Source organism: Rhinolophus sinicus, chromosome 3 (assembly GCF_057876585.1).
Source record: "Rhinolophus sinicus isolate RSI-liver-muscle chromosome 3, RSI-T2T, whole genome shotgun sequence".
NCBI lineage: Eukaryota > Metazoa > Chordata > Mammalia > Chiroptera > Rhinolophidae > Rhinolophus > Rhinolophus sinicus.
The window spans coordinates 109,139,544-109,165,306 of record NC_142503.1 but is presented as its reverse complement, the minus strand read 5'-3'; the positions used below and the strand labels follow the sequence as shown (position 1 = coordinate 109,165,306).

At 32.3% G+C, this 25,763-nt stretch overlaps 1 protein-coding gene across 4 annotated transcripts in view; it reads right to left on the bottom strand.

Moving 5' to 3' along the window:
- The window catches only part of MDGA2 (MAM domain containing glycosylphosphatidylinositol anchor 2), a 797,923-nt gene that overhangs the window by 23,116 nt on the left and 749,044 nt on the right, over window positions 1-25,763 (bottom strand). For 3 of the 4 annotated variants that reach the window (XM_088796863.1, XM_074328196.2, XM_019736030.3), the window contains 3 exons: window positions 21,935-21,955; window positions 11,227-11,382; window positions 10,582-10,740 (listed from right to left, as the gene is read on the bottom strand). In XM_088796863.1, coding sequence (XP_088652989.1) covers window positions 10,582-10,740; window positions 11,227-11,382; window positions 21,935-21,955 — 336 coding nt within the window. The remainder of the gene's footprint in view (window positions 1-10,581; window positions 10,741-11,226; window positions 11,383-21,934; window positions 21,956-25,763) is intronic. The other variant, XM_074328195.2, reaches the window with a different exon arrangement.

Genomic DNA, 25,763 nt, shown 5'->3' with positions numbered 1-25,763 from the left:
TCTCCAGTTCTCTTTTTTGTTTTATCTTTCTATGTTGCATTTTCACTTTTTGCTTCAGAATCCATTATCTTCTATCTTTTTTCCCCATTAATGTACAAAATAATCTCCAGCTTGTCCTCTATAGTACTGATTTTATTTTCCATAGTGTGGATTCGGTTATTTTGTTTCTATTCAGGTATTGTATTATTTATGATGTTACATTCTTTTCTGATCTCATCAACCACCCCTTTATTTCAGTCTTTTATCTAGTTTCTTCTTTTTGTTGGGCCATCGTTGTAACATTTGTATCTTTTATTGTTTCATAAAATTCATATTCTTATGTATTTTGTTGAAAACATAAAGCATATACTGTACAAATTTTATTTTCACCTGAAATTTCAGTAAGTCTTTTTCTGCAATATGTGCTTCTTTTACAATGTGCATGTTAGCTACTTTTTATACTGTGAATCATCTTTGGAACTTCTCTCTCTCTTTCATTTTCTTTCATTTTATTCATCCTTAAATATCTTTGAATAATGCTAAGTTATCCCGTGGCATTTTTCCCAAAACCACTAATGGAATGTATTTTATATACATACAATGGTTGCATTTTGTTAGCTTCTCCTCTAAGATCTAAAGCTGCAGGACAGATTAACTGAAGTTTCACTACTACATCAAAATTCGACAATCTGAGAATAGTGGAAAAGTACTGATGTGCTTGGGCCATTTAAGAGTTGAACTTTCTGAGATTTCCCCACTGTGCTCAGGGAGCCACTGTGGCAGGGAAGAGCTTTCAGAATTCATTTTTCTATTTGCGTTTTTAGTGTGGTTCAATTTGTCTTGCTCATTAGTGCTCCTTGTGCATCAGAAAGGCAACTGGGTGTGCCAGAAGGAAAAGCCTCTACAGAACATTTTCTGCTGTGATGTTGTTACCTTATATTTTCGGACATTAATCCACAACAGGGGGTAATTCCCAGGAAATCAAGCCCAGATGAATAATCAATTGTATTAAACACTAAATAAAGTAATACTTTTTTGAACCTATTACTTGTCATTGGACTAACAACATGTTATGTAGCCATGTACCTTTCATAAATTATTTAAAAAAATAGTCTGTGTGAATGAAATAGGAAAAGAACTCCTTTATTGCATGGCCTGTGTCTACTACAGCCTATGGCTATATTAGTAGGTAGTAACTGATTGGGTTTAGCTGTGATAGTCTCTGCCAATTTATCATTACACTTTCCTGCTATTTCAGAAAGGAACATAGCAGGTACCTTTCTCCTTTTTAGTATTTCTTAAATGTAACTGCTTAGCTTCCCTACCTAGTAGAAGCCCATCAATAGTTTGCATTTAATGAACGAAGGATATACCCTCGCTAAGCTACCAATGCTGTTCGTTTCATATAAAAATTACCCAGAGATGCTCCAATAAATATGAGGTACTAATGTAAATAGATAGCAGTGAATGAATTACCATTTTCTCTGGAAGTCTTATTTTTCTTGGGTAGCATGAACTGTTATTTTGATAGAAGTGACAGGAATCAATCCTGTCATCAAATCAACACGTGATGGAAATTTTTGTTAAGTCTTAATAAAATGATAATAGTTTTCTCGACCTATTAGTTGTAATTAGACTAACAAAGTAGTGTGTATTATATGTCTTCTAGAATTTATTTAAAGTAATGCATACATGCTTTAATGAAACATTATGGTTTACCATTGAATAGCAATAATAATAGGTTAGTATATTAATATTGAATATATTTTTTCAGGAAATATGCTTTGCCTGTGAGCATGTTTACATTTTTCAATTAACATTTTCTATGTATGTAATATAATTCAAACTTGAATTATTTCAATTTATATTGGGGATGCCAAAAAAATGTATACACATTTTAAGTAATTTTATCTATGCTCAAGCAATAGTTCTCTGTAATCAGAAGTGTCTGGATGCTGATGGTAACCACTCTGAGCACCTCTTGTAATTGCAGAAGTCAAACGTGACTTGTTGCTATCTTTTGTTATCGTTATATATTGAATATTATAATTTTAATAGTTTTTCCTTTCTTAAAATGTGTATGCATTTTTTTGGCACCCTCTGTATTTATTAAATATGTACTATGTGAAAAATATTTGTCCTAGTATAAAGAACCTAGGTCTGAATTATCCCACATTTTGAATTAGTTTTTGAATAGATTATATGAGCTACATTCAGTGGTGGCTAGATTTTATGTAAAAGGGCAAATATTACCTGTTTTATAAGAAAAGGACAATAGAAGTATAGCTGATTGAAATAAATTCTTCCAAATACATTATAATTTAACTATTATTGTTGTGTAAATAGTATTAATCATAATCCATTATCCAAATCAATGAATACAAACTATTGATGTAATGGTCAATTTTAGAGATGATAACAAAAGCAATCTCGACAGACAAATGATTTTGGAAGACTGTTTTCCCAAGAAAGTTTACAGTTTTTAAGATTATAAAAGAGAATTCAGTGCCAAAAGTTATACAAACTTCCATCCAGAGCATCTTGGTCAACAAAATTAGAAGTTGTGAAACAGAATAAAGTGATTCAAGAGAAGTTAGATTCAGCAAAGCTGATTCAGCACATTACTGTAGTAAGAAAATTTCCAAGTGAACATGATGGATTGTGTTAATACCCTTTAAAAGTAATTTTAAATTCTCAGAGGTATTGTGTTGATGCTTTAGTAGGCACCAGATAGCAGTAGGTATGAATTTAATCATCCCCAAGGATTTTCAAATGCCATACAGTTCCATGACACAAGTTTGAAATTGCTAAGAAAAACGTAACTGTCTTTATCTTCTCCTTGGTTTTCTAATTCTCCTTTTTTGATCACCACTCCTGAAGAGTCAGGTGTGAGAACTGTTTATCTCGTGCTGAGGAGTTGTAATCAGAAGACCTAAATGACCTAAGTGTTGCTTTATCTCATGAGCAGTGAGAAAAATTTTGGGATTACTCATGGCATTATGCAATAGTGTGATTATTTTTTATATTATTTCATATAAATTATTGTATAAAATGTAATGTGCATAAATTGATTTATAGTAATATTACCTAGTTCTTTTCTTTCATTAAGTCCTTAACACAATTATACTTTTAACTATTTTACTATTAATATGTATTTTATATATTTTATGTAAGCAATTTAAATATATGTCCTGAAATATGTGTCCATATTTCCTACAGATACTTGAAATTACCAAGTTCATATAAATTAATTTGTAATTTAGTTTACTGCACGACATGGGGATTACTTGCATATAAATCACATTTTTATTCTAATCAGTAATACAGACTCATTAATTTGAGTTTCACATTTCATGGAAGATGAGGATGTGCCAAAATCATCTAGCTTGAGGCAAGAGCCATCCATATTGATAGGTAATTGTTAGTACTATTTGTTTTGTACACACTGACAAAAAGGGGAAATTATAAAATCATTATTTTCTGCTTGAATAGAAATGCCTGCATGCATCCATTGTTATTTTTTCAGTAGAGTATAATTGCAATGATATCTTAAATAAAAAAATGTCACTTCATTTTCTCCAGGCAGGACCGTGACTTCTTGTACCTAGCTGAATTTCTATATTAGTATAGAGACAAATTTTCCTAAAACATAGCTTTCCTCAGGCTATTTCTCCGGTATGTGTCAGATCCCTATGTAGACCTTGTCACTCTCCCTATTCTGCCACAAGAACATTCTTACACTGTGGCTTCTTCTATTTCTCACATTCTCTAACCTTTCCCTTCTGTTTACTACTTACCTCTTTTGGCAGATGGCTTACAATTCTTCTCTTCTATAGAAAAGTTATTTTAACTGCTGTTATCAGTGTTGTCTCCCTTGTGAATCCATAGCCTGGGACTGTCATGCATTTTGATGTGTGTTACTTTCTGACTTTTAATTTATTTAGCAATTCATTACCCAAATAGATGATAAACTATTTGATGAGTAAGAACCTTTTACCATAATTCTCTTTATCTTCTATAGAAACTTATACACCACTAGGCACATAGTACGTACAATTCATCCGAGTGAACAAAAATGAGTGAATTGAAGACCTAAAGGTAAAAATACTCATCATGCTAATTTTATACTTTCAATGAAGTTACTTTAAAAAGTTTGGCACACTGGGTGAGAAACAAAACAGTTAACCCACTTCCTGACCATTCATTCATTCAATTGATGAAATAATATTGTTTATTAATTACACTAAAATTGAGACTTGTATATTTTGAAACAGCTGCCTTTCTCAGTAATATCGTTAATTTTGTTCAAACATCCTAACTTCTACTATAGATTATCTGAGAGCCCATCACCAATGAATAATTAAATATAAGGAAAATACATTTTGGGGTAGTTGGTGGTTTGAAACCAAAGACTTAAAAGATAAATGATCTAGATATTACATAAGGTCTTATTAGTGGGTCTGTGATAAGAGTCTGTAATAATATTTATAAGTGGTAATAAATCATGGCTACATTCTTTCCAGCCCCCTTTTAAAATATATATGTTAATTTAAAAAATGTTAAATTTTTATGAATGTTTTCCACTTACAGCATTATTTTCCTACTGATGACACCGGCATTATCAATATTAAATATAAACAGTACTTCACTGAAAGCACTGACTAATTCTTAAGGAAAAGAGTGAGTTAATATCAACTATTATATAAGAGCCCACCGTTTGGGCTAAGAGTTAAATGGAGAATACTAAGTAACCTTATCTATTCTCTCAGCCAGCTGGGGGTTGTCTTTTGCAAGGAACTTAATTCTGAGAATTTATCAGAACACAAGTATCTCAAAATTACATATTTATTCTGCTGATATTCTTCAGTAGTCAATGTAATAAAGGCTCTAAAATAATGGCACCTTATCTTAAGATTTGTTTTTCAGGCTCAAACTGTGTCTCATATGGTGTCTAAACTTAGAGGGAAGAAAAATATGTGAGCTGATTTCTTATTTGAGGGACATAATTGAGATATAAGCAAGAATCTTAATTTTTAAACTCAAGTCAGAAGAAATACAGTCTTTGATTAAAAATAAGATTAAAAATCAAATTCCTAAAACCATACAAAAGATTGTAACCCTTGCCTTGTCTATATCTTGTATAAAAACATTTAAGTCCACAGTTTAAAATCATTGGATGGCAGTACCAAGAAAGCTTCAATCAAACTCTTGCTAAAGGACACTTGAAATATCTTATTTAGAGAAATTTAACCAGAGGTTAATTACAGATTCATTAAATTCTATTTCTACATTCCATTAGATCATCACAAGGTGACATATCTGGACCATAATATTTTGCTTGCAACACAAATTTTATTCTCTAAGGTATAATGGTCTATCAATATATAAAATTTTTATTTGAAAAAATTTTAATTTTTCTAACAGTACCAAGTGAAGATGTTGCCTATTATATTACTAAGAGTGTTTTTATAAAGATAAATTTTCCTGTGAATTAATTGTTAAGAAATATGTGACATTCTGCTTTCCTCTATGTGCTGGCTGCCAGAGCACAAAGATTCAAATTCAAGTTAGGTCAATGAAGCACTTGTACTTTTCTTCCCCGAAACATATCTATAGGGCTTTGGTGAAACTACTTTCTGTTTCCAATCTAAAATCCAAACTTTTAATTCCCTTGTTTTGTTATTCTTCTAGCACACTTAGAAGCTGAAGTATCTACTTTGGAGAATTTCCTTTAATCTATTGATCATTTGTTGTTCCAGAGGATCAAACATAAATGAATCATGATTACTGCTCTCAAGTAGCCTGCAGCCTAGCAGGGGACAGGTGACAAAGATGATAGAGGTATGGACCAGGTGTTAGAGGAACAGAAGGTGCAGGGAGGATGGGGAAGACTTTCAGCAGATGTCCTTGAGATGGCTTTTCAAAGAAGAATATGAGTTACCTACATGATCTACTCTGAAAATGCAACCTTTGCATTTATTTTACAGAGAAAATAGAGACTGTTAGGACGGCAAATCTCATGCCTGTTTGCTGTTCTTGCATCTAGGAATGTATCAGAAGCCCTATTCTTACTTTCCACCTCAGTGGAAGTGATATTACATCCCTTCTTCACAGTTAGTTCCTTTACCAATGTTCATAATTCATAATTCTCATCTCTTCAAAAAATTTGCTTCCCTCTAATTTTTGTATCTCTAAACTTACCCTTTCTATTAACTCTTATTCCTCTTAAAATAGGCCCTTCTACAACCCCACATCTCTCTATCACTTCTTCCTCACCCTCAACATTCATGAGAGTGGCTGTCATTAAAGAATTCTTTTTTCTTGCCTCCCATTTATTAGCTTTCTAGAGCCACTGCTTTATTGAATCATTTTATCAAGTTCAATGAATATATTCATAAGTGTCTTCTGTATTTTTCTCTTTAATTTCTTGGTATGATATGATGCTTATATCTCACATTTGTCTTTCTAGAAATAAATGAAGTACCATGCTTCCCCGAAAATAAGACTTAACCAGACATTAAGCCCTAGTATGATTTTTCAGGATGACATCCCCTGGACATAAGCCCTAATGTGTCTTTTGGAGCAAAATTTAACCTAAGACGTAGTCTTACATTTGGGGAAACATGGTACATATTTTACTGATTTTTAATAAACTGGTTATATCCATTGGGTTCATAGAAGGTTCATGAACCCAATGGTTCAAGAATATTAGAAATTCAACTGACTGATCAAAAATCAAAATGCCTACTAGTAGCTATAGGATTGCTGAAAGAATCTTATATTACTGTCCATCGTCAGATACTGTATTGTATACATATAAATCAACAGTTACTTTAAGGATAACATGTTATAGCTTTCATTTATTTTTTCTTCAATCAATTTTGATGGAACATTAAACTAACAATAAATTGTACCAGTGTGGCAGACAGCCTCGAAAATGCCTGTGAATGATTTCAACTTCCTAGCATTAACACTCTTGTGTAATTGCCTCCCCCTGAGTGTCGGATGGAATTATCACTCAATTATAATAAACAGAATAGGGCAGCAGTTATAGGATGTAACTTCAGAAATTAGATTATAAATAGTCTTGGGCATGTGTTTTCTCTAATTCATGGATTGCTTGCTTTAGAGGAAGTCTGTGGGCATGCCATGAAATAGTTGTATAGAAATGTCCACTTGAGGAGGAATTGAGAATGGCCTCTGATCATTAGCCAACAAGAAAACAATATCCATAGTCCAACATCTGTGAGGAAATGAAACCTGCCAAAAATTAGGTGAATGGGCTTACAAGTGCATCTTCTTCAAAGTTAAGTCTTTGATTTAAACTGCAGACCCACCTGACAGCTTTTCTGCAACCTCAGGAGACGCCTTGAGCTATAGGCAGCCAGGTAAGCCATACCCATATTCCTGATCCACAGAAACTCTGAGTAATAAATGTTTGTTGCTTTCAGTCACACGATTTGGGGGAAATTTGTTAGGTGGCAATAAATAAGTACTACAACATATTCAATTATTTCAAAGAGGAATCTCTGTTCCAAGTAATGTATAACTGATCACTCATTCTTTGTATTATAAAAAAATGTGACTCTTCTCAATGGTATACTATCCATTAGTCACAGTTAAACAGCAAGGATTATTTATGGTTACTCAAGAACTGATCATTGCTATTAGGTTATTAGAAATCTAGGACAGTCTTTTGAATCTGAATTTCCAAAAGAACCAATAGGACAGATAAATTAATTTGTAAAACCAGTGACAATAAATGCCCCCAGGTTTACAGATGAATGAGTGTCTTAGAATAATATTTGCAAAGAGGAAAGCTTTCAGCTCCAGACAGCATTTCCGTAATGAGGTAGCTCATCTGATCCTAATGGATTAGTCAATATCTGGAACAGATATTTCACCTAGATTTTAGTAAGCAGCATGATTTAGCTCTGCTGAGAGGGACACAAGTGACCTGGTACCTGCAACCTTCAACCATCTGATGAAGCAGAGAAATGGTACAGTGTTGAGAGTGGTAAATGTTTGAGAACATGGAAGAAACAAAGAACTGCCTTCTCCTTGAAACAATCAGAAGAAAACTAGCAAAAGTCAATGGACATCCATTGACAAGAAAACAATAAGAACAATGATTGTGTTATATTAAAATTACCTTGGGAATCAGCATAAATATGCAGAAATTTTGAGAGGAAGCCAGCCTCATAAATAAGGTAAATGCACATTTTACTCATTAAAGTAATTCAAAATATTAATCTTGGAATTATTTATTTAGAAAGCAACTTAAAATATGTCAATTCCAAGGTAAATTGGAAGAAGAGAAGTCCATGAATTATATTCAAAATAGAGAGTAAAAGATATATGAACAACTAAAGGGAAACATTAGAGTTGAGCCAATCTTCCTTTTGTAATAAGACAGTAATCTCACAATAAATAAGACGGCTTGACAATTGTATGAATATTTATTTTTCTTTCATAGTTTAGGCCATAGTGAACCTACGACTACTACTTTCCAACTGCTTTTCCTGTCTATGTTCTGTTTCACAGTGTTTTTACCCACTCCTGTAAGATTTATTTTCCCAAATCAAAGATCTCGTCACGCATATTGTCTGCACAAAATCTGTAATATCTTTCCCCAACTATGAAATTAACTAAGCTTTCATGACACTCCCAGAAGTCTCCCTGCAGAGTGGGAAGCAGGCAGGCTCTGTGTCCAGCTTCCTGGCTTGTTTTCATGGCTTTGCTCCTTACTAGCTATGATAACTTTGATGGGCATGGTAATCAACATTTTCTGTATTTTGGTTTTCTTGTGTATGCAACAGAATAATGATTTTAATGAGCTGAAATGTTTATTGTGAAAATGAAGAGAAATAATTCATGACGTGTTAGCAATAGTGTCCTGCTGAGTATTACTTTACGACTGCTATTTGAAATTCAAAGTTACGTAAGATTATGAGTGTCTACCATCTGACAGAGGTTTTATATATGTGATCCATTTCACTTGAACAACAAATTTCTGAAAGAGAAATTATTCCTTTTTTACAGATGAGAAGTCCAAGATCCAGACATTTTACATGACTTCTATAAATTCTGAAGTGACTAACTGCTACAGCCAAGTTCCAGCCCAGGTTTCCTGACTTTTTCCTGCACAAAAGCTATCCTGCCTGACTTGTCATCTATTGCTGCTCTGTGAAGAGTACTGGTTAGTAGCACTGGCTAGGAATTGGACTCTCAGTTGCTTGCAATTCATACAGACTCTCCAACATTCAATTTTCTCCACTGAAAAGATGGACAGTGATGCTCATTTTTATAAAATTATTAAGAGATGGTTTCACGTAGTATATTAGCTGCCATATATCATATGTACAATTTGATTCGTTTATAAAAATATATATTTTTATTATTGGTTTTAGTAATTTAAATCAAGAAACTTAATGCCATCCTAACTTCCCACATTTTACTTCCTCAGTCTTCCTTGAGCTCATCTCTGTCTATTGAAAATGTACCCTTCTTTTGTAGGGAAATGTGTCCCTTTGTTCCAAAGCATTGCCTTGTTATTTAACTAGACACAGATCTATAATCCTTGTGCAAGCTCTGTGGAGCTAGATATGCTTCCCATTCAGAATTTTGTTTGAGAAACTAGAAAGAGTGCATGTCATATATATTACATGACATCCCCTGGAAGGATCTGGAACAGAGTCCATAATTAAACATAGTAACATTTTTGCTGCAAATAGTACAAATGTTCACATGCATTTGAATAATTGAAGACTATATAAATAGCCTCATATCAGATCAGGTCATATATTCTCACACGTGGAGATCAGGCTAGCTTGTACAGCTAAATAATTTTTAAAAACTGAGTTCAGTGTTTTTTATTTTAGGATTGAACATAAAGAGTTGTAGACCTGTACAATGCCCTACGCCATGCCCCAGCACAATTTCGCTAGGTTCTTTTTCATTCCCCCCGCCCCCAGCACAGTTTGGCTAGGTTCTTTCTCAAGGTTATGCAGTATTCTATCTAGCAAAATTGTGTTTTTACTCATCTTAGCCTCCATTACTGTGCAAGATAAGATCTCTAACAGCAGAGAGTGTGTTCACCTTTGTATACTCTGCAGGGCTGACGATGTTCTTAAATCCCACTAGATGTATTAGGCATACTTTATAAACAAGAATAAAATGACACCAACATTCCAAATGTGTAAATGGTGATAAAAGTACTGTCTTCCAAATACGATAATACTTTTTTCCATGATCACTAATATACACAGAGAAGTAATTCAAGCAGATTTCTTTGAAAAGGAGCAGTGTAAATTATACTCGTATTAAATTCCACAAGAAGATATAAAAAATTTAACCCATTAATGGTCTCTCTGAATTAGGATTCCATAAAAGGTGTGTAAAGCTACAAAATTTCAAATTCTCATATAAATTTGGGAAATGAGGACATGATGGGGGGACATTCTTAGCCTCTTATTTTGCAATTTATAGGTAAGTAATTTAAAAGTCAATGATAACTTTCTTTGACTAAAATTAATTTAATACTGTGTGTGAACATTAGTTATGATATACTTTAAAGAAGCAAAGAAATTCTTGCCATCTCACCTATATGTTGTCCATACATGTGATAAAAGAAGCTGAAACAGTATGCGGTGTTTGTGGGTCCATAAGGGTTTTTGGGAGCTATGCTGAAAACAGGGCTGAGAAGTCGAGCCTTTTCACCTTCCAGTCTTGGTCGGGATGTTTCAATGTACATATAAAAACCTTAAGAAAGACAAAATAAAATGATTAACCATGCCATTAATAGCTAAGATGAAATTTGAAATCATTGAGGAGTTTTAGAGTTTTCATACAAGTAAAGATTTATAAGAGGATTTGCATCTAATTGATAAAATCTGTACATGCATGGTGTAATATAAATAATATATGATCTATAAATAAAGATAAATAGAGATAAAGATAAAGATAAAACTGTTTAAAATGTATAACAACTTGAGTCAAAATTAGAATTTTAGATTTAAACTTTCAAGAAAATAATCCTAGTCTCTCAACTGTATATTTCAGATAGTTCTAAGAGAAGACTAATGTCTACAAACTGAAGCTATCTGAGTTATTGATACTGCACATAAAATGCTATTCCTTAATATTCAAGTCTATGGCTAAGTATTCTCTTACATTTTATATTAATTGGATTTCTGACATTTCAAGGCTGGTGCATGATTGTCATGAGCACATTTTAAATGCTCATACCTTCTTTGGAGCCACTACGATCAGCATTTGGTCCTGTGTTTGGAGTATATTTTGTATTTCTTGTTGCAGTACTTTGCTTTGTCCAATCAAAATTATCTGTATCATCTTGGGTGAACAAACAAATGTTGCCATCTTCAAATCCACAATGAAATTCTCCTGTTAACGAATTTTAATTAAAGTGATTAATATTAATTTAATTAATACAACCATTGCAATATTCTTATAGGAGAAACTTAAAACATTATACAGCTATAATGCAAGATTGCAGTAATGACACCAGAGCTATAATTGTGCACATGATGATGACTAAACATAAAACTATTTCATTTTAATGAAAAGAAAAACAATATTGATATGTAATATAAATTGGGCTCTTACTTAATAAGTTAAACCCAAACCATTTTCCTCTGAAATATTCAGATAGCTGAAATTAAAGAATATAATTCACTCTTGAATTATGGCTTAACAATTTTCCTAACAATCAGTTTTCAGTATAGGAACAATCCAAATTAAAATGTCAATTAGAAAATGATCTTTATTAATTTAGATGACAGCATGTTAAAGCTATATTCCCTGAGGTTATCATTTTTCACATCATGTCTGAAGATGCCCATTTGCACAAATGGAAGTTTACTTAGGGGCAGTTAATGGCAAATTATTTTAAAAAGTACTTTATTTGACTGTAGCTTTGACAGATCTTTAAAATTCACTAGAAATGAAGTAACGAAAAGACTTTATAAGGACCCACTGGAAGGACTGAGATTTTTTACATGCCTGTGACATGCTAAGTTCAGATCCAACAAATTCAGAGAGCTTTCTTTAGCTGTCCCTGAAATAAGGGTGGTAGTAATGTTTCTAGGTTTCATTCCAACTCAGTACACCTCTGTGAAATCACAATAATACTAATTCATGAGGCTCACAGTGGAGAAAACTTTAGCTAAGCTCAGCTAGTAAATAATAAAGTCAAAACTGAGTACAGATCCCTGGACTCAAGAGACATAAACATCTAAAGAACAGACTCCCATTTGCCCCCCTCACTCCCACGATGGGTTAGACTTATCAGATATCCTTGCGAGTGGACTCCTTAAAGTGGGGATCACGCCCCTGAATTAACCTTTGTGTTTCTAGACATTAACAATGAACTATCTGAAAGGGAAATAAGAAATCTACTCCATTTACAATAGCATAAAAACAATAAAATGCTTAACCAAAGAGATGAAAAGACTTATGAATTGAAAACTACAAAACAATGATTAAAAAAAAAGAAAAACAAGGAAGACACAAGAAAATGAAAAGACATCATATATTCTTGGGTTGTAAGAATTAATATTGTTAAAATGTCCATACTACCCAAAGTTATCTGTAGATTCAATGCAATCCTTATGAAAACAGTCATTTATTTATGACATATATATTTTATATAGAAATACAAAAACATTCCTTAAATGCATGTGAAATCACAAAAGACCCCAAAAGGCGAACACAATTATGAGCAAGAAGAACAAAGGTGGAGGCATCACTTACTCATTTTAAAATATATTACAAAGCTACCATTATCAAGAGTATGGTACTTATATACTGTTGTTGGGAATGTAAATTGATACATCTATTATGAAAACAGTATAAAGATTCCTCAAAAAAAATATAGAACTATTAGGATGGTGCAAAAGTAATTGCGGTGTTTGCAATTGTTTTTAACCTTTTAAACCACAAATACTTTAGCATCAATCTATAACATATGATCCAACAATCTGTCTTATCACTATATACCCAAAGGAAATGAAATCAGTACCTCGAAGAGATAAATACTCCCATGTTCATCGCAGCTTTATTCACAATAGCCAAAATTAGGAAACAACTCAAGTGTCCCTTGATGGATGAATGAATAAGAAATTGTGGCAGATATATACAATGAGATATTATTAAGTCTTAAAAATTAAGGTTATCCCACCATTTGCAACAATGTGGATGAACCTGGAGGACATTAGACTAAGTGAAAAAACCAGACACAGAAAGAAGAAAGTGTATGATATCACTTACATGTGGAATCCAATAAAAGTCAAATACATAGAAGCAGAGAGCAGAATGGAGGTTGTCAGGCTGGGGGCGGGATTGAAATGGGAGAGATGTTGGTCAAAGGTTAAAGGGCAACTTTCACATACACAAGATGAGTCAGTTCTAAAGATCTGCCATACAGCATTGTGTCTGTAGCTAACAATACTGTACTGTATACTTAAAAATTTGCTGAGAAGGTAGATCTAATGTTAACTGTTTTTATCCCAATAAAAAAAAAAAGGGGAAGGAAGGAAGGAAGGAAGGAAGGAAGGAAGGAAGGAAGGAAGGAAGGAAGGAAGGAAGGAAGGAAGGAAGGAAAACATTGGCATTTACAAATAAAGTAAAACAGAAGGCCTTCCCTTTAAGTTTAAGGAATAAGTTTCTTGTTTTGTTTTTGTTTTCAGATGAAAGAATCACTGTGACTCTGTTTATTTGTATTGTTTATTCTGAGTAACACAGTTACAGGGAATATAAGCATTTCAAGGTTTCTAAATGAGAACATTTTGGTATAAACACGATTCCACATACAATATTTATGCTACAAAATTGGAACTAAACAAGATATGTCCTCTTGATGTTATCCGTTGAAGATCTAATATTGGTGACAGCAAAGTAATTATATTTATGCATAGATATCTTTTGGGTACAATATAAGATTCCTTTAGTTGATACTTTGGAGTCATGATGAGGCAAATGTTTGATTTTAAGTGTTTTCAGTTGCTTAATTACATATCATGTGCACAAACAAAATGTCAGAGAAAGATTGAGATCAGCCAAACCTTACTTTTTAGGTGTTACTTTAAATTATGTATAATGAATTTTTATGACACCATTTAAACATCTTTTGTGCAATTTAATTTAGTCTTGTTTAAAAATAAGAAAAGCCTTCAAAAACAAATTTTTGGAATCCTTAAGTCTCTCATAGTAAAATTAAGCTACAATACAGTAATGAAAACAAGATATGTCTACAATTTTAGATATGCCTAATTTATTTCATAATTTGGGTTATTTTATTTATGACATTATTGTTTACAATAAGTTGAAGGAGATATAAGACTACCATAATTCACATTGAACAAAGAAACATAAGTAATCTTAATAGTTCATTGTTTCTGTTGACATATATCTTTACAGTGAAAAACATATTACTAGAGAGAGTTTATGAAATTTCAGCAGGTTAAATGGAAAAAACGAAAAACACTCTTTAGGACCATCATAATTTTATGATCATCCTGTTATTTTATATGAGGTAATTATAGATAAATGCAAAAAGTCTATTTCTAAAATTGTTTATTGAAATGAGGAATATCTTGATAGGAGATGGAAATGCACTCATCTATAGAAACTTATTCAGTGAATAGAATATTTAAATGTTAAAAGAGCTCATAAAATAGGAAAGCAATAAAATTCAGGATTTTCACAAAGATATGGAACTGAAAATTGAGTTATTTCTGAATTTTTCACTAGATTTCCATGACAACATGATTTTGTCAGAGTTTCAGGGATTACATGGAAATAAATAAATATATTTGAAATATTCTGCATTAAGTGATCTCCAAAACTGTGCTTTATTCCCCTGAATTCTTTCCAGAATGGTGAAGACAGACTCAAAACTCAGGGATAAGCGGCCTAATACCCAATAGCCCTCTGTGCAATGGTCCTTTTGCCGACCTACTCTCTCTTTTTTATTTTTATTTTTTAATTGGGGAATACTGGGGAACAGCATGTTTCTCCAGGGCCCATCAGCTCCAAGTCATTGTACTTCAATCTAGTTGTGGAGGGCACAGCCCGTTTCCAAGTCCAGTTGCCACTTTCAATCTTTAGTTGCAGGGCGCACAGCCCAGCATCCCATGCGGGAATTGAACCGGCAACCTTGTTGTTAAGGACTTGCTCTCTAACCAACTGAGCCATCTGGCTGTCCCTCGGGCAGCTCAGTGGCAGCTTGTTGTCTTCAATCTAGTTGTGGAGGGCGCTGCTCACTGGCCTTTGTGGGACTCGACCCAGCAACCCTGTTGTTCAGAGCTCGTGCTCTAACCAACTGAGCCATTTGGCCACCCCGCCCACATACCCTCTTTATTTATTTAGTTTTCACTTTTTTCAGCTTTACTGAGGTGTAATTGACAGAAAAATGTTTAAGAAAGATGTTTAATATGTACAACTTGATGTTTTCATATGCATCTACATTTTTAAATGATCACCACAATCAAGTGGATTAACATATCCATCACTCCACATATCACAGTATCACAGTTACCATTTTTTTTTCTTTTCCTTTGTTTTTCCTTATGGTGAGAATGCTTAAGATCTACCCTATTGGCAAGTTTCAATTATACAATGTAGCATTGTTAAGTATAGTGACTAAAGTGTACATCAGATTTCCAGGAATGACTCATCCCATGTTTCCCTGAAAATAAGACCTAGCCGGACGATCCACTCTAATGCATCTTTTGGAGCAAAAATTAATATAAGACCCGGTCTTATATTATATTATATTACATTATATTATATTATCTAACACCCGGCATTATATTATATTATTATATTGTATTATATTATATTATATTATATTATATTATATTATATTATATTATATTATATTACCCAGTCTTGTAAGACCGGGTCTTATATTAATTTTTGCTCCAAAAGATGCATTAGAGCTGATATACCAGCTAGGTCTGATTTTCAGGGAAATACGGTCTTACATAACTGAAAGTGCATACCCTTTCATTAACACCTTCCCATTCCCAACTCCCTCTTCCTGGCAACAACCATTCTACTCTATGATTCTGACTTTGACTATTTTATTTATTTCATTTTATATTATTTAATACATTTTTTCAATTACAGTTGACATTTAACGTTATTTATATTAATTTCAGTTGTATAGCATAGTGGTTAGATGTAGTTAGATATTTATATAATTTATGAAGTGAACCCCCTGACTTAAAAAAAAAAATGGGATTACATCAAAATAAAAAGTGTTTGCATGTCAAAGGAAACTAACAACAAAATGGAAAAACAACCTACTGACTGGGAGAACATATTTGCCAACAATACATACTATAAGGAGTTAACATCCAAAATTGTTAAAGATGTCATACAACTCAACACCAAAAACAAACAAACAATCCAATTGAAAAATGAGCAGAGAACCTGAATACACATTTCTCCAAAGAGGACATACAGATGCAAACAGATATACGAAAAGATGCTCAGTGTCACTAATCTTTAGAGAAATGCAAATTATAATCACACTTAGTAACCCTTGTGAACTGTTGGTGGGATTGCAAATTGGTTCAGCCACTATGGAAAACAGTTGGCGGTTCCTCAAAAGATTAAAAATAGAACTATCATACGACCCAGCAATCCCACTTCTGGGTATTTATCTGAAGAAATCCAAAACACTAATTCAAAAAAAATAGATGCACCCTTATGTTCATCGCAGCATTATTTATAATATCCAAGATATGGAAGCCACCTAAATGTCCACTGATGGATGATTGGATTAAGGAGAGGTTATATATTCATTATATTTGCCATAAAAAAGAATGAAATCTCACCATTGGTGACAACATGGATGACCTAGAGGGCATCATACTAAGTGAAATAAGTCACACTGAGAAAGACAAATACCATATGATTTCACTTATAAGTGGAATCTAAAGAACAAAATAAATGAACAAAAAAAACAGAAACAAACTCACAGATACAGAAAACAAACCGATGGTTGTAAAATGGGTGGTGGTTAGTGGGATGGATGAAAATGGTGAAGGGATTAAGAAGTACAAATTGGTAGTTACAAAATAGTTATGGGGATGTAAAGTACAGCATAGGATATATAGTCAATAATACTATAATAACTATGTATGGTGCCAGGTTGGTACTATGCTTGTCTGAGTTTGACTATTTTAGCTTCCACATGTAAGTGAGATCATGCAATATTTGTCCTTTTGTGTCTGGCCTATTTCACTAGGCATAATGAACTATGTTCACCATGTTGTTTCAAATGGCAGGATAACTTTCTTTTTCTAAAGCTGACTAATATTCCCTTCTATGTATATACTGCATTTTCTTCATCCATTCATCTATCAATGGACATTCAGATTGTTTTAATACGTTGGCTTTTGTGAACACTGCTGCAATGAACTTGGCATTGCAGATACCTCTTCAAGATTGAGATTTGATTTCCTTTGGATTTATAACCAGAAGTAAGAGTGTTGGATCATATGGTAGTTCTAGTTTTAATTTTTTTGAGGAGCCTCCACACTGTTTTCTGTATTAGTTGTAACAATTTGCGTTCCCGTCAACAGCGTACAATGGTTAACTGCAGAGATTATCCTTTCTCCATTGTGTGTTCTTGGCATGCTCATTGAAAATCAGTTAACAGTAAATTCACAGATTTGTTTTTGGGATCTATTTTCTGTTCCATTGATCTAAATATCAGTTTGTATGCCAGTACCACACTCCTTTGATTACTATAGCTTTATAACATATGTTGAAATCAGGAAGCATGCTGCCTCCAGTTTTGTTCTTCTTGCTCAAGATTCCATTGGTTATTTGGGATCTCTTGTGGTTCCACATTAATTTTAGGATTGTTTTCCTATTACTATAAAGAATCCCATTGATATTTTGATACGAATTGCATTGAATCTATAGATCACATTACGTAGTATGGACATTTAAAAAATATTTTAATTCTTACCATGAACACGGTATGTCTTTCCATTGATTTATCTTTAATTTCCTTCAATAATATGTTATAATTTTCAGTGTACAGTAAGTCTTTCATTTCTTTGGATAAGTTTATTACTGAGTATTTTATTCTTTTTGCCGCTATTATGAATGGGATTTTAAAAATTTCCTTTTCAGATAGTTCATTTCTAGGGTATAGAAAAGCCACTGTTTTTTGCATGTTGATTTTATAATATACCACTTTACTGAATTTGTTTATTAGTTCTAATTTTAAACTGATATTTTAGAGTGCATAATTATGGTAAATCTTCTTTTTAGTTTTAAGTTGTTTCCAAGCTATAGTGAGGTTTTCATGCACACTAAAATAATATAATCATATTTATACATACATTTATATCATCATGTTATGAATATCTATTTCATATATATATATATATATATATATATATATACTATCTTGTACTCATAATCTCTAATATAAAGCCAAAAAGTCTAAAAAAATATTTTTTCAAAATTACTAAATTTTAACAATTTTACAGACTGCATGAACTCCATCAGACCAAATATACTTTTCAAAACAATTTGAAACCTCTTTATAGTAGAAAATCCCATCTCCATTGCTTAGATACTCAAGAGACCCCAGAACTCATTTCAATCTGATTTAAAATATTGTTTTCAATTAACACAGTCCAATTATGGGCTAAATCTCAGGTTTGTTCTGAGGAAGCCTTCCTGAGGAAGTGAGCAGGGTAGGAGAAGGACAGGGGAGCACTGCTGGTGTGTACCGCAGCTTGTAGAATATGGTTCTCTTGATAACTAGCCATCTTCCTTTTCAATTAAAAATCTCTATCAAAAGATTTTTTAAAACAATAAATAGAAGGTCTTCCTCTTTAAAATTTAACAAATAAGGTTTTTGAGTCTAATGAAGAACCAGACTATGACAAAACTTCAAAGAATTGCTCTGTTAGATATTTTTGAAGTGGATATTTAGGATAAATTCACTTAAGGACTTGTAAGTTGGTAAAACGCAAAAGAGCATTTAAGATTAGTTTGATATGTTGCCAACATATAAAGTCTCATATCACATTTAATGTCATATTAAAATTATAATATATACTCCTATATATTCCTATAATCATTTTTTCTATTAGGATGTTTCACACAAACTATAATTTATAACCATGCCAACAAATATTCAAGTATTGTAAAACTTTATTATAAAGAATAATCTTTTGGGGAAGAAATATTGCTAAAAATTCGTAAAACAATAAATAACATATAAGAAGACTTGGCAGCATTTTCTTCAGTTTAAGAAATAACTTAGAATCATAACAGAAGTCCTTAATGTTAATTTCATTTTTTCCCCAACTGCTTAATTTTCACTTTCTCTCCAACTTTAACAATATAATTACTAAGAAGGCATGTTTTAATAAAATATGTACAATAAACAGTATATTATAACTAATTGAAATATAGACAAATTATAGTAACAGTAAACAAGTTTGTTTGGGGCTAGTGTTCTAGGAGTTTAAACTACAGGGAAACTGCAGCACAGGGAAGTTTTAGGGGTGATGGAACTTTGTGGTGATGGTTACATGACTGTTTGAATTAGTCATACTTCTCAAAGAAGTCCACACACACAAAAGCTGAGTTTTAGCATATGTAAAGTATACCTTGAAAATAAATGGTAAAAATTAAAAAATATTATGGCAATTAAGAAGAAGCTATTAGGTAAAATCACTAGTCTGTATAATTAGTCTGTCTAACTAGTGGGGAAAAAGTTAACTTTCCATAGCAAAATCTAAAACAAAACATAACCTTTTTAAAAACATGTTGGCCTATTTTCATCTCTTATTGAATAATGCCTGGCTAGTTTAATAAAAGCCCGAGTCTATAATGAATGGCTTTGCTTGGTAAGACATTTTTCTTATAAGTGTTTAGGTCCTGAAGATAATAGCAGGGTCAAATAAATCAATTAATAAGGGAAAATGCATGTTAACTGTCAATAACATAAAAAAAAATTACTCTTGATAACATAGATAAATCATTGTGTAACATTTACTAACCTGTCATTATTCTAAACAAGTCTCACCTTCTACCATACTGAATATTCATCAAAAAATCCAATACTACACAGCCATTGGAAATCGTCGGTATACAGAGTTATGCTGCAAATATTTTAAAACCAAAAAGTCCAATCTAGTGTTTGACTACAAGTAAATGCTTGCTGAGGAAGAGAGATTGGTAACTATGACGAAAAGAGCCAAGCTTTTAAAAGAAGCATTCAGTTCTAAATTGTCTATCTTCGAAGAAGACTTCTGGCTTCTGTAACTTTTAAACAGCATACTCCAGACACACTGAGCTTTTGTTCAGTTATTACCTCAATAGGACCTTCATTTCAATGATAGGCCTGACTTTCCTCACCTTCACTTAAGGGATCTCTACTCATCTTTCAGCCACCTTCACTCCCCCCCCCGTTCAAACACCATCTCTTCTATAAAACTCTCATTTGCAATAGAATTAATGGTATTTATTATATTGTATTTAAGTGATCTGTTAGCAAACACTCTTTGTGCTATATATTTATATATGACTGTTCAAAAACTTTTCCTTAAATGAAATATTTGTAAACTTTTTCCTGTATCTAGTTTTAATCTTCCTGTGACAACTCTTTTTAAACATTTCTACTTAATGTGCAGTCAGAGATCTTACCTTGAAAGGAATTATAATCAATATAGTCATTAACTAGCAATAGTACCCAGGTTTGAAGTCAGGGAGAACCTGATATATGCAATTAATTCATCCTGAAACAGGAATGTATTTGTTCTTTTAACAAATGATCATTGAATATCTGCTTAAAATAAAATGCTGTTATAGACACAAATATAGTGAGATACAGGGAAAAATTAAAAACAGATTTAACTCTTAAGTATTTTATAATCTACTGGACCATATGAGAAAATACCATGTAGATGAAGATAAATTGTTACAGGAAATCAAAAAGAGGAACTATTCAGTGGAGGAACACTTGTTTGTGCTAAATCCTATAAAAAATGAACCTCAAAGAGTTTATAACAATATCCACATAAACTGTCATTGTGATGACTACGTGAATTTTTATGCATGAAGGCAATATGTAAACAATAAATATCTATACAAATACTCAGTATTATAATTTGGATATGCAGAACTGGAGTAAAAGAGAATCTTTGGCAGAAAATACAGCAAGAAAAGAGGTTATATAGTTATGTCCTTGTTATATAGTCAGTGAAAGGCATTGCAGGAAAGGAAATACAGTAACATGAGAAAAAAGACTTGGACGTTTTTTCCCCCTAAGTATATAGGTAATAGAGAATGTTGGATGGGTGAGAGAAATAGTGCAAAGGGGCTCTTCATTCTTTTATTAGCCAAGAACAATATATTCCTAGACACAAAATAGGAGACAAAAATCAATCCTGAATTTCAATGTGAAAGATTACCAGGTGGATGGTGACCAGATTATTTTCTTTTCCACAAAAGATTGGGATATCGAATAGTGACTCATGAAAAATTTTGATCAAACTATTCAAATATCAACTTTCTAAGTAGCAATCATCTTTTATATGAGTGGAATGTAGAAATTAAAAAATAAAAATTGAAGAAAAATAATAGCAATAAAAATGATATGTAATGCCACAAAAGAAAAAAAAAATTAAACCCACAAATGCTAAGCAGGCTGAAGTAAATGGCTCCATATTTAGAAAATCTTATAAAAACTGATTATCAATATTAAATGATTTTTAATTATACCCATGATCTTCGAAATTTAAGATTCACATTTCATGCTGGTTTACTGTTTCTAAGCCAGTCCATTTTAAACCAAATTAAGAACAGTTGCTAAATAATATTGTCTGCTTACACATTTTCTATTTTTTCTTAATTGTGAAATACAGTGCCATTTTTAAAGTAAAAATATACTTACTCAAATGAGGATTAACAGGAGCTATAAGAAAAGCAAAAAATAATATTAGCATAGCTTGAATGTTTTTTATAAATAAAAGTCTAATCAGTGTCTCAGAGTTCTTTAACAAACTTAATGATCTTCCCCACTGTGGCCATGGAGAATTATATCTGCAATCCATTTTGTTCTAGAGGATGAAATAGGATCTACTTTGGAGCTCAGCAAGAACAGCCTTAAAAATACCCCAAAATCAATGCTAAAAAGCATGTGGGATTTGTCATTTTCCAAAGAATGGAATTGCTGACCTTTTATAGCTTAACTAATGCTAAACTAAACCCAGAAATCAAACTGAGGCTGGCAGTAGCCCAACATACAATCTAGATTTTTTTTTTAAGTAATTATGGTTTGTGCAATTATCTTAACATTTCATTTATTTGTTTGTTTGTTTGCTTATTTATTTGTTTATGTATTAAGGAGGATGTAGCTCACAGTGGTCCATGTGGGGATCAAACCTGAAAACTTGGTGTTACTAGCATCACACTCTAACCAACTGAGCTAACCGGCCACCCCCATAATCTAGAATTTTAAGAATGAAAGCAGTTATCCAACAAAGATCACAATTAAGTTTTTTAGCTGTTATCTGCTATCTACTTCTGGTGAAAATAACATGGTATATATGGAAATAAAGCAATCTTCATATCATGTTATTACATGTATCCTAAATCAAATAGCCACTTCAGTGCTACTTTAATTACACTCACACACACACACACACACACACACACACACACACACACACACAGCGTTTTCAAACATTAAGCAACACATTTGCAGGTTTGGGCACAAGAAGAAATATTATCTTAAAAGTTAATTGTATTTGCAGTACAAACGCCAATTGATTTCTATAGGAATGAATACTGTATGTTTTACTGAAACAACAAAAATATATCTAACCCAAGAGAAAAAATGGTATCTAAATGGTATCTGTATATGTCAATTAGGCATTTATCATCCTGAGAGAAAATTCCATTCTCGATGGAGGGAAGCATGCCTCCCATCATGACAATGGATAGTTATTCCAAACTGTAGAAGTTTGTCTACTCTGTTGTTCATTCCCAGCGTTTGCTATTAACCACTCTGTTAAACTTGGATGTTACTAGTAAAATATGATAGATAATAAATAATGCTTATGTTCATGTATAATTGTTATATTAGTACACTGAAATCAATTTTTAACAAAGTAAATTAGTTACTCAATTATTTTTGCTCTTTCTACATATAGAAGACAGAAGATTTCTATTAATTTTTTTTAAATTAAAGTTTATTGGGGGTGACAATGACTAGCAAAGTTACATAGGTTTCAAGTGTAATTCTGTAATACATCATCTATCTATTAACTTTAGTTATTTTTTTCTGATTCTGCATAATTTGTAAATTATGAAATGAATAACAGAGAAGGGACTATACATTCATTAGTTCTACTGAGGTAAAAAAAAAAAATATTTTTCTTCCTTGAAAAGTATCATTACATTTTGTTTTCAAACTAATTATTGAAAACTTAAAATTATTTCATAATTAAAATAATATGAAATTATTAAATTGTCCATATGTTTGTTTTCAAAGAAGCAAGCATCTTTGAATTACAATTTAATTCTAAGAACTATGTCTGACTACAGGTAATCTTTTATCAGAGTGAATTTTAATTGAGTCCCATCCAATATTTTGTCTACAAATTCACTATAAATAGCACAATTACCCTTGTGAAAATTTGCCACTCTAAATTCTAATTATTGCAGTGACTTTATTTTTCTTCTTTCAATTGAATTTGCATGTCTAATGTCTTATAAATGCCTATATATCACTAAATTACACAAAATTAGTATTTTTTAATTAAAATGTTTACAGTTTTAGAAAGTATGCCTAAGAATATAAAGATAAATATGGACAGATAATTTTTGACAAAGAAGCCAAAACCATACAATGGAGAAAAGACAGCCTCTTCAATAAATGGTGCTGGAAGAATTGGAAAGCCACATGCAAAATAACAAAATTAGACTGCTATCTGTCACTATGTACCAAAGTTAATTCAAAATGGATCAAAGACCTAAATGTAAGACCTGAAAAAATAAACTGTATGGAAGAAAACATAGGTACTAAAATTATTGACCTTGGGTTCAAAGAGCATTTTATGAATTTGACTCCAAAGGCAAGAGAAGCAAAAGCTAAAATAAATGAATGGGACTATATCAAACTAAAAATTTTCTGCACATCTAAAGAAACCATCGACAAAATAAAGAAGCAACCAACCAAATGGAAGATTTTTGCAAACAGTGCCTCCAATAAGGCACTAATATCCAAAATATAGAAGGAACTCATATAACTCAACAACAAAAAAAACAAACAACCCAATTAAAACATGGGCAAAGGACCTGAAGAGCCATTTCTCCAAAGAGGACACACAAAAGGCCAATAGACATATAAAAAAATGCTCAATATCCCTAACCATAAAAACCACCATGAGATATCACCTCACCCCAGTTAGAATAGCTATCATCAACAAGACAAATAGTAACAAGTGTTGGAGAAAAAGGAACCCTCATATACTGTTGGTGAGAATGCAGATTGGTACAGCTGCTATGGAAGGCAGTGTGGGGGTTCCTCACAAAATTGAGACTAGAATTACCATATAACCCAGCAATCCCTCTCTTGGGTATCTACCCAAAAAATCTGAAAACATTTGTCCATAAAGACATATGTGTGCCAATGTTCATTACAGCTTTATTTATGGTGGCCAAGACATGGCCACCAGAAGTGTCCTTCGATGACGATTGGATAAAGAAGTTGTGGCATATATACACAATGGAATACTATTCAGCCATAAGCAAAGATGAAATAGTACCATTTGCGACAACATCGATGGATCTTGAGATTATAATGCTAAGTGAAATAGTCAGAAAAAGTAGAGAACCATATGATCTCACTGGTATGTGGTATATAACACTGAAAACAACAAAAGAACAAGACAAACAGATGAAGAAACAAAAACTCATAGCCACAGACAATAGTTTAGTGGTTACCAGAGGGTAAGGGGGAAGAGGGAGGGTAAATGAGGGTAAAAGGGGTCAAATATATGGTGATGGAAAGGGAAGTGACTCTGGGTGGTAAACGCACAATGTGATATATAGATGATGTACTACAGAATTGTACACCTGAAATCTATGTATGTAACTTTACTAACAATTGTCACCCCAATAAACTTTAATTAAAAAAAAGAAAATTGAAACTAAATATAATATCTATTCTCCAGATTCATTTTTCATTTCAGTTTTTCAATAAGAACTATTGAATTCATGAAGAACTGAAGTTCAATAAGAACGACTGAGTTCATAAAGTACTTAAGTTCATAAGCACTATTAAGTTCAATGGTTTTTCTATATCTCTTTATGACATCATAATTTCTAAATTTAGTAAAGAAGCATAGATCTTCTGTTATGGAGGGATGAACCCTAGCTCTACTTCATTTGTCATTTCATAGCTGTTTAACTCTACAGGACACTGAAATTTTCTGAGTCCTAATATCTTCATCTTTTAAAGGAATGAATATTAATACATAGTTTCTAATACCCCTCCATATTAAGTAGTCCAGCATTCTATAGCTTATGGGCAGGGAGAATAAATATCAGGTAAGAGAAGATGATATTTTATGAAACATAAAACTAAAACTTTAGAAAAATATACTGACATCCTATCTAGTTGCCTATCCAATGGAATCATGGAGGTGATCAAAGAACAACAATTAAATTTTCATCACTACTATAAAAATGTTACATTTTTAAAGAAGCACATTCAA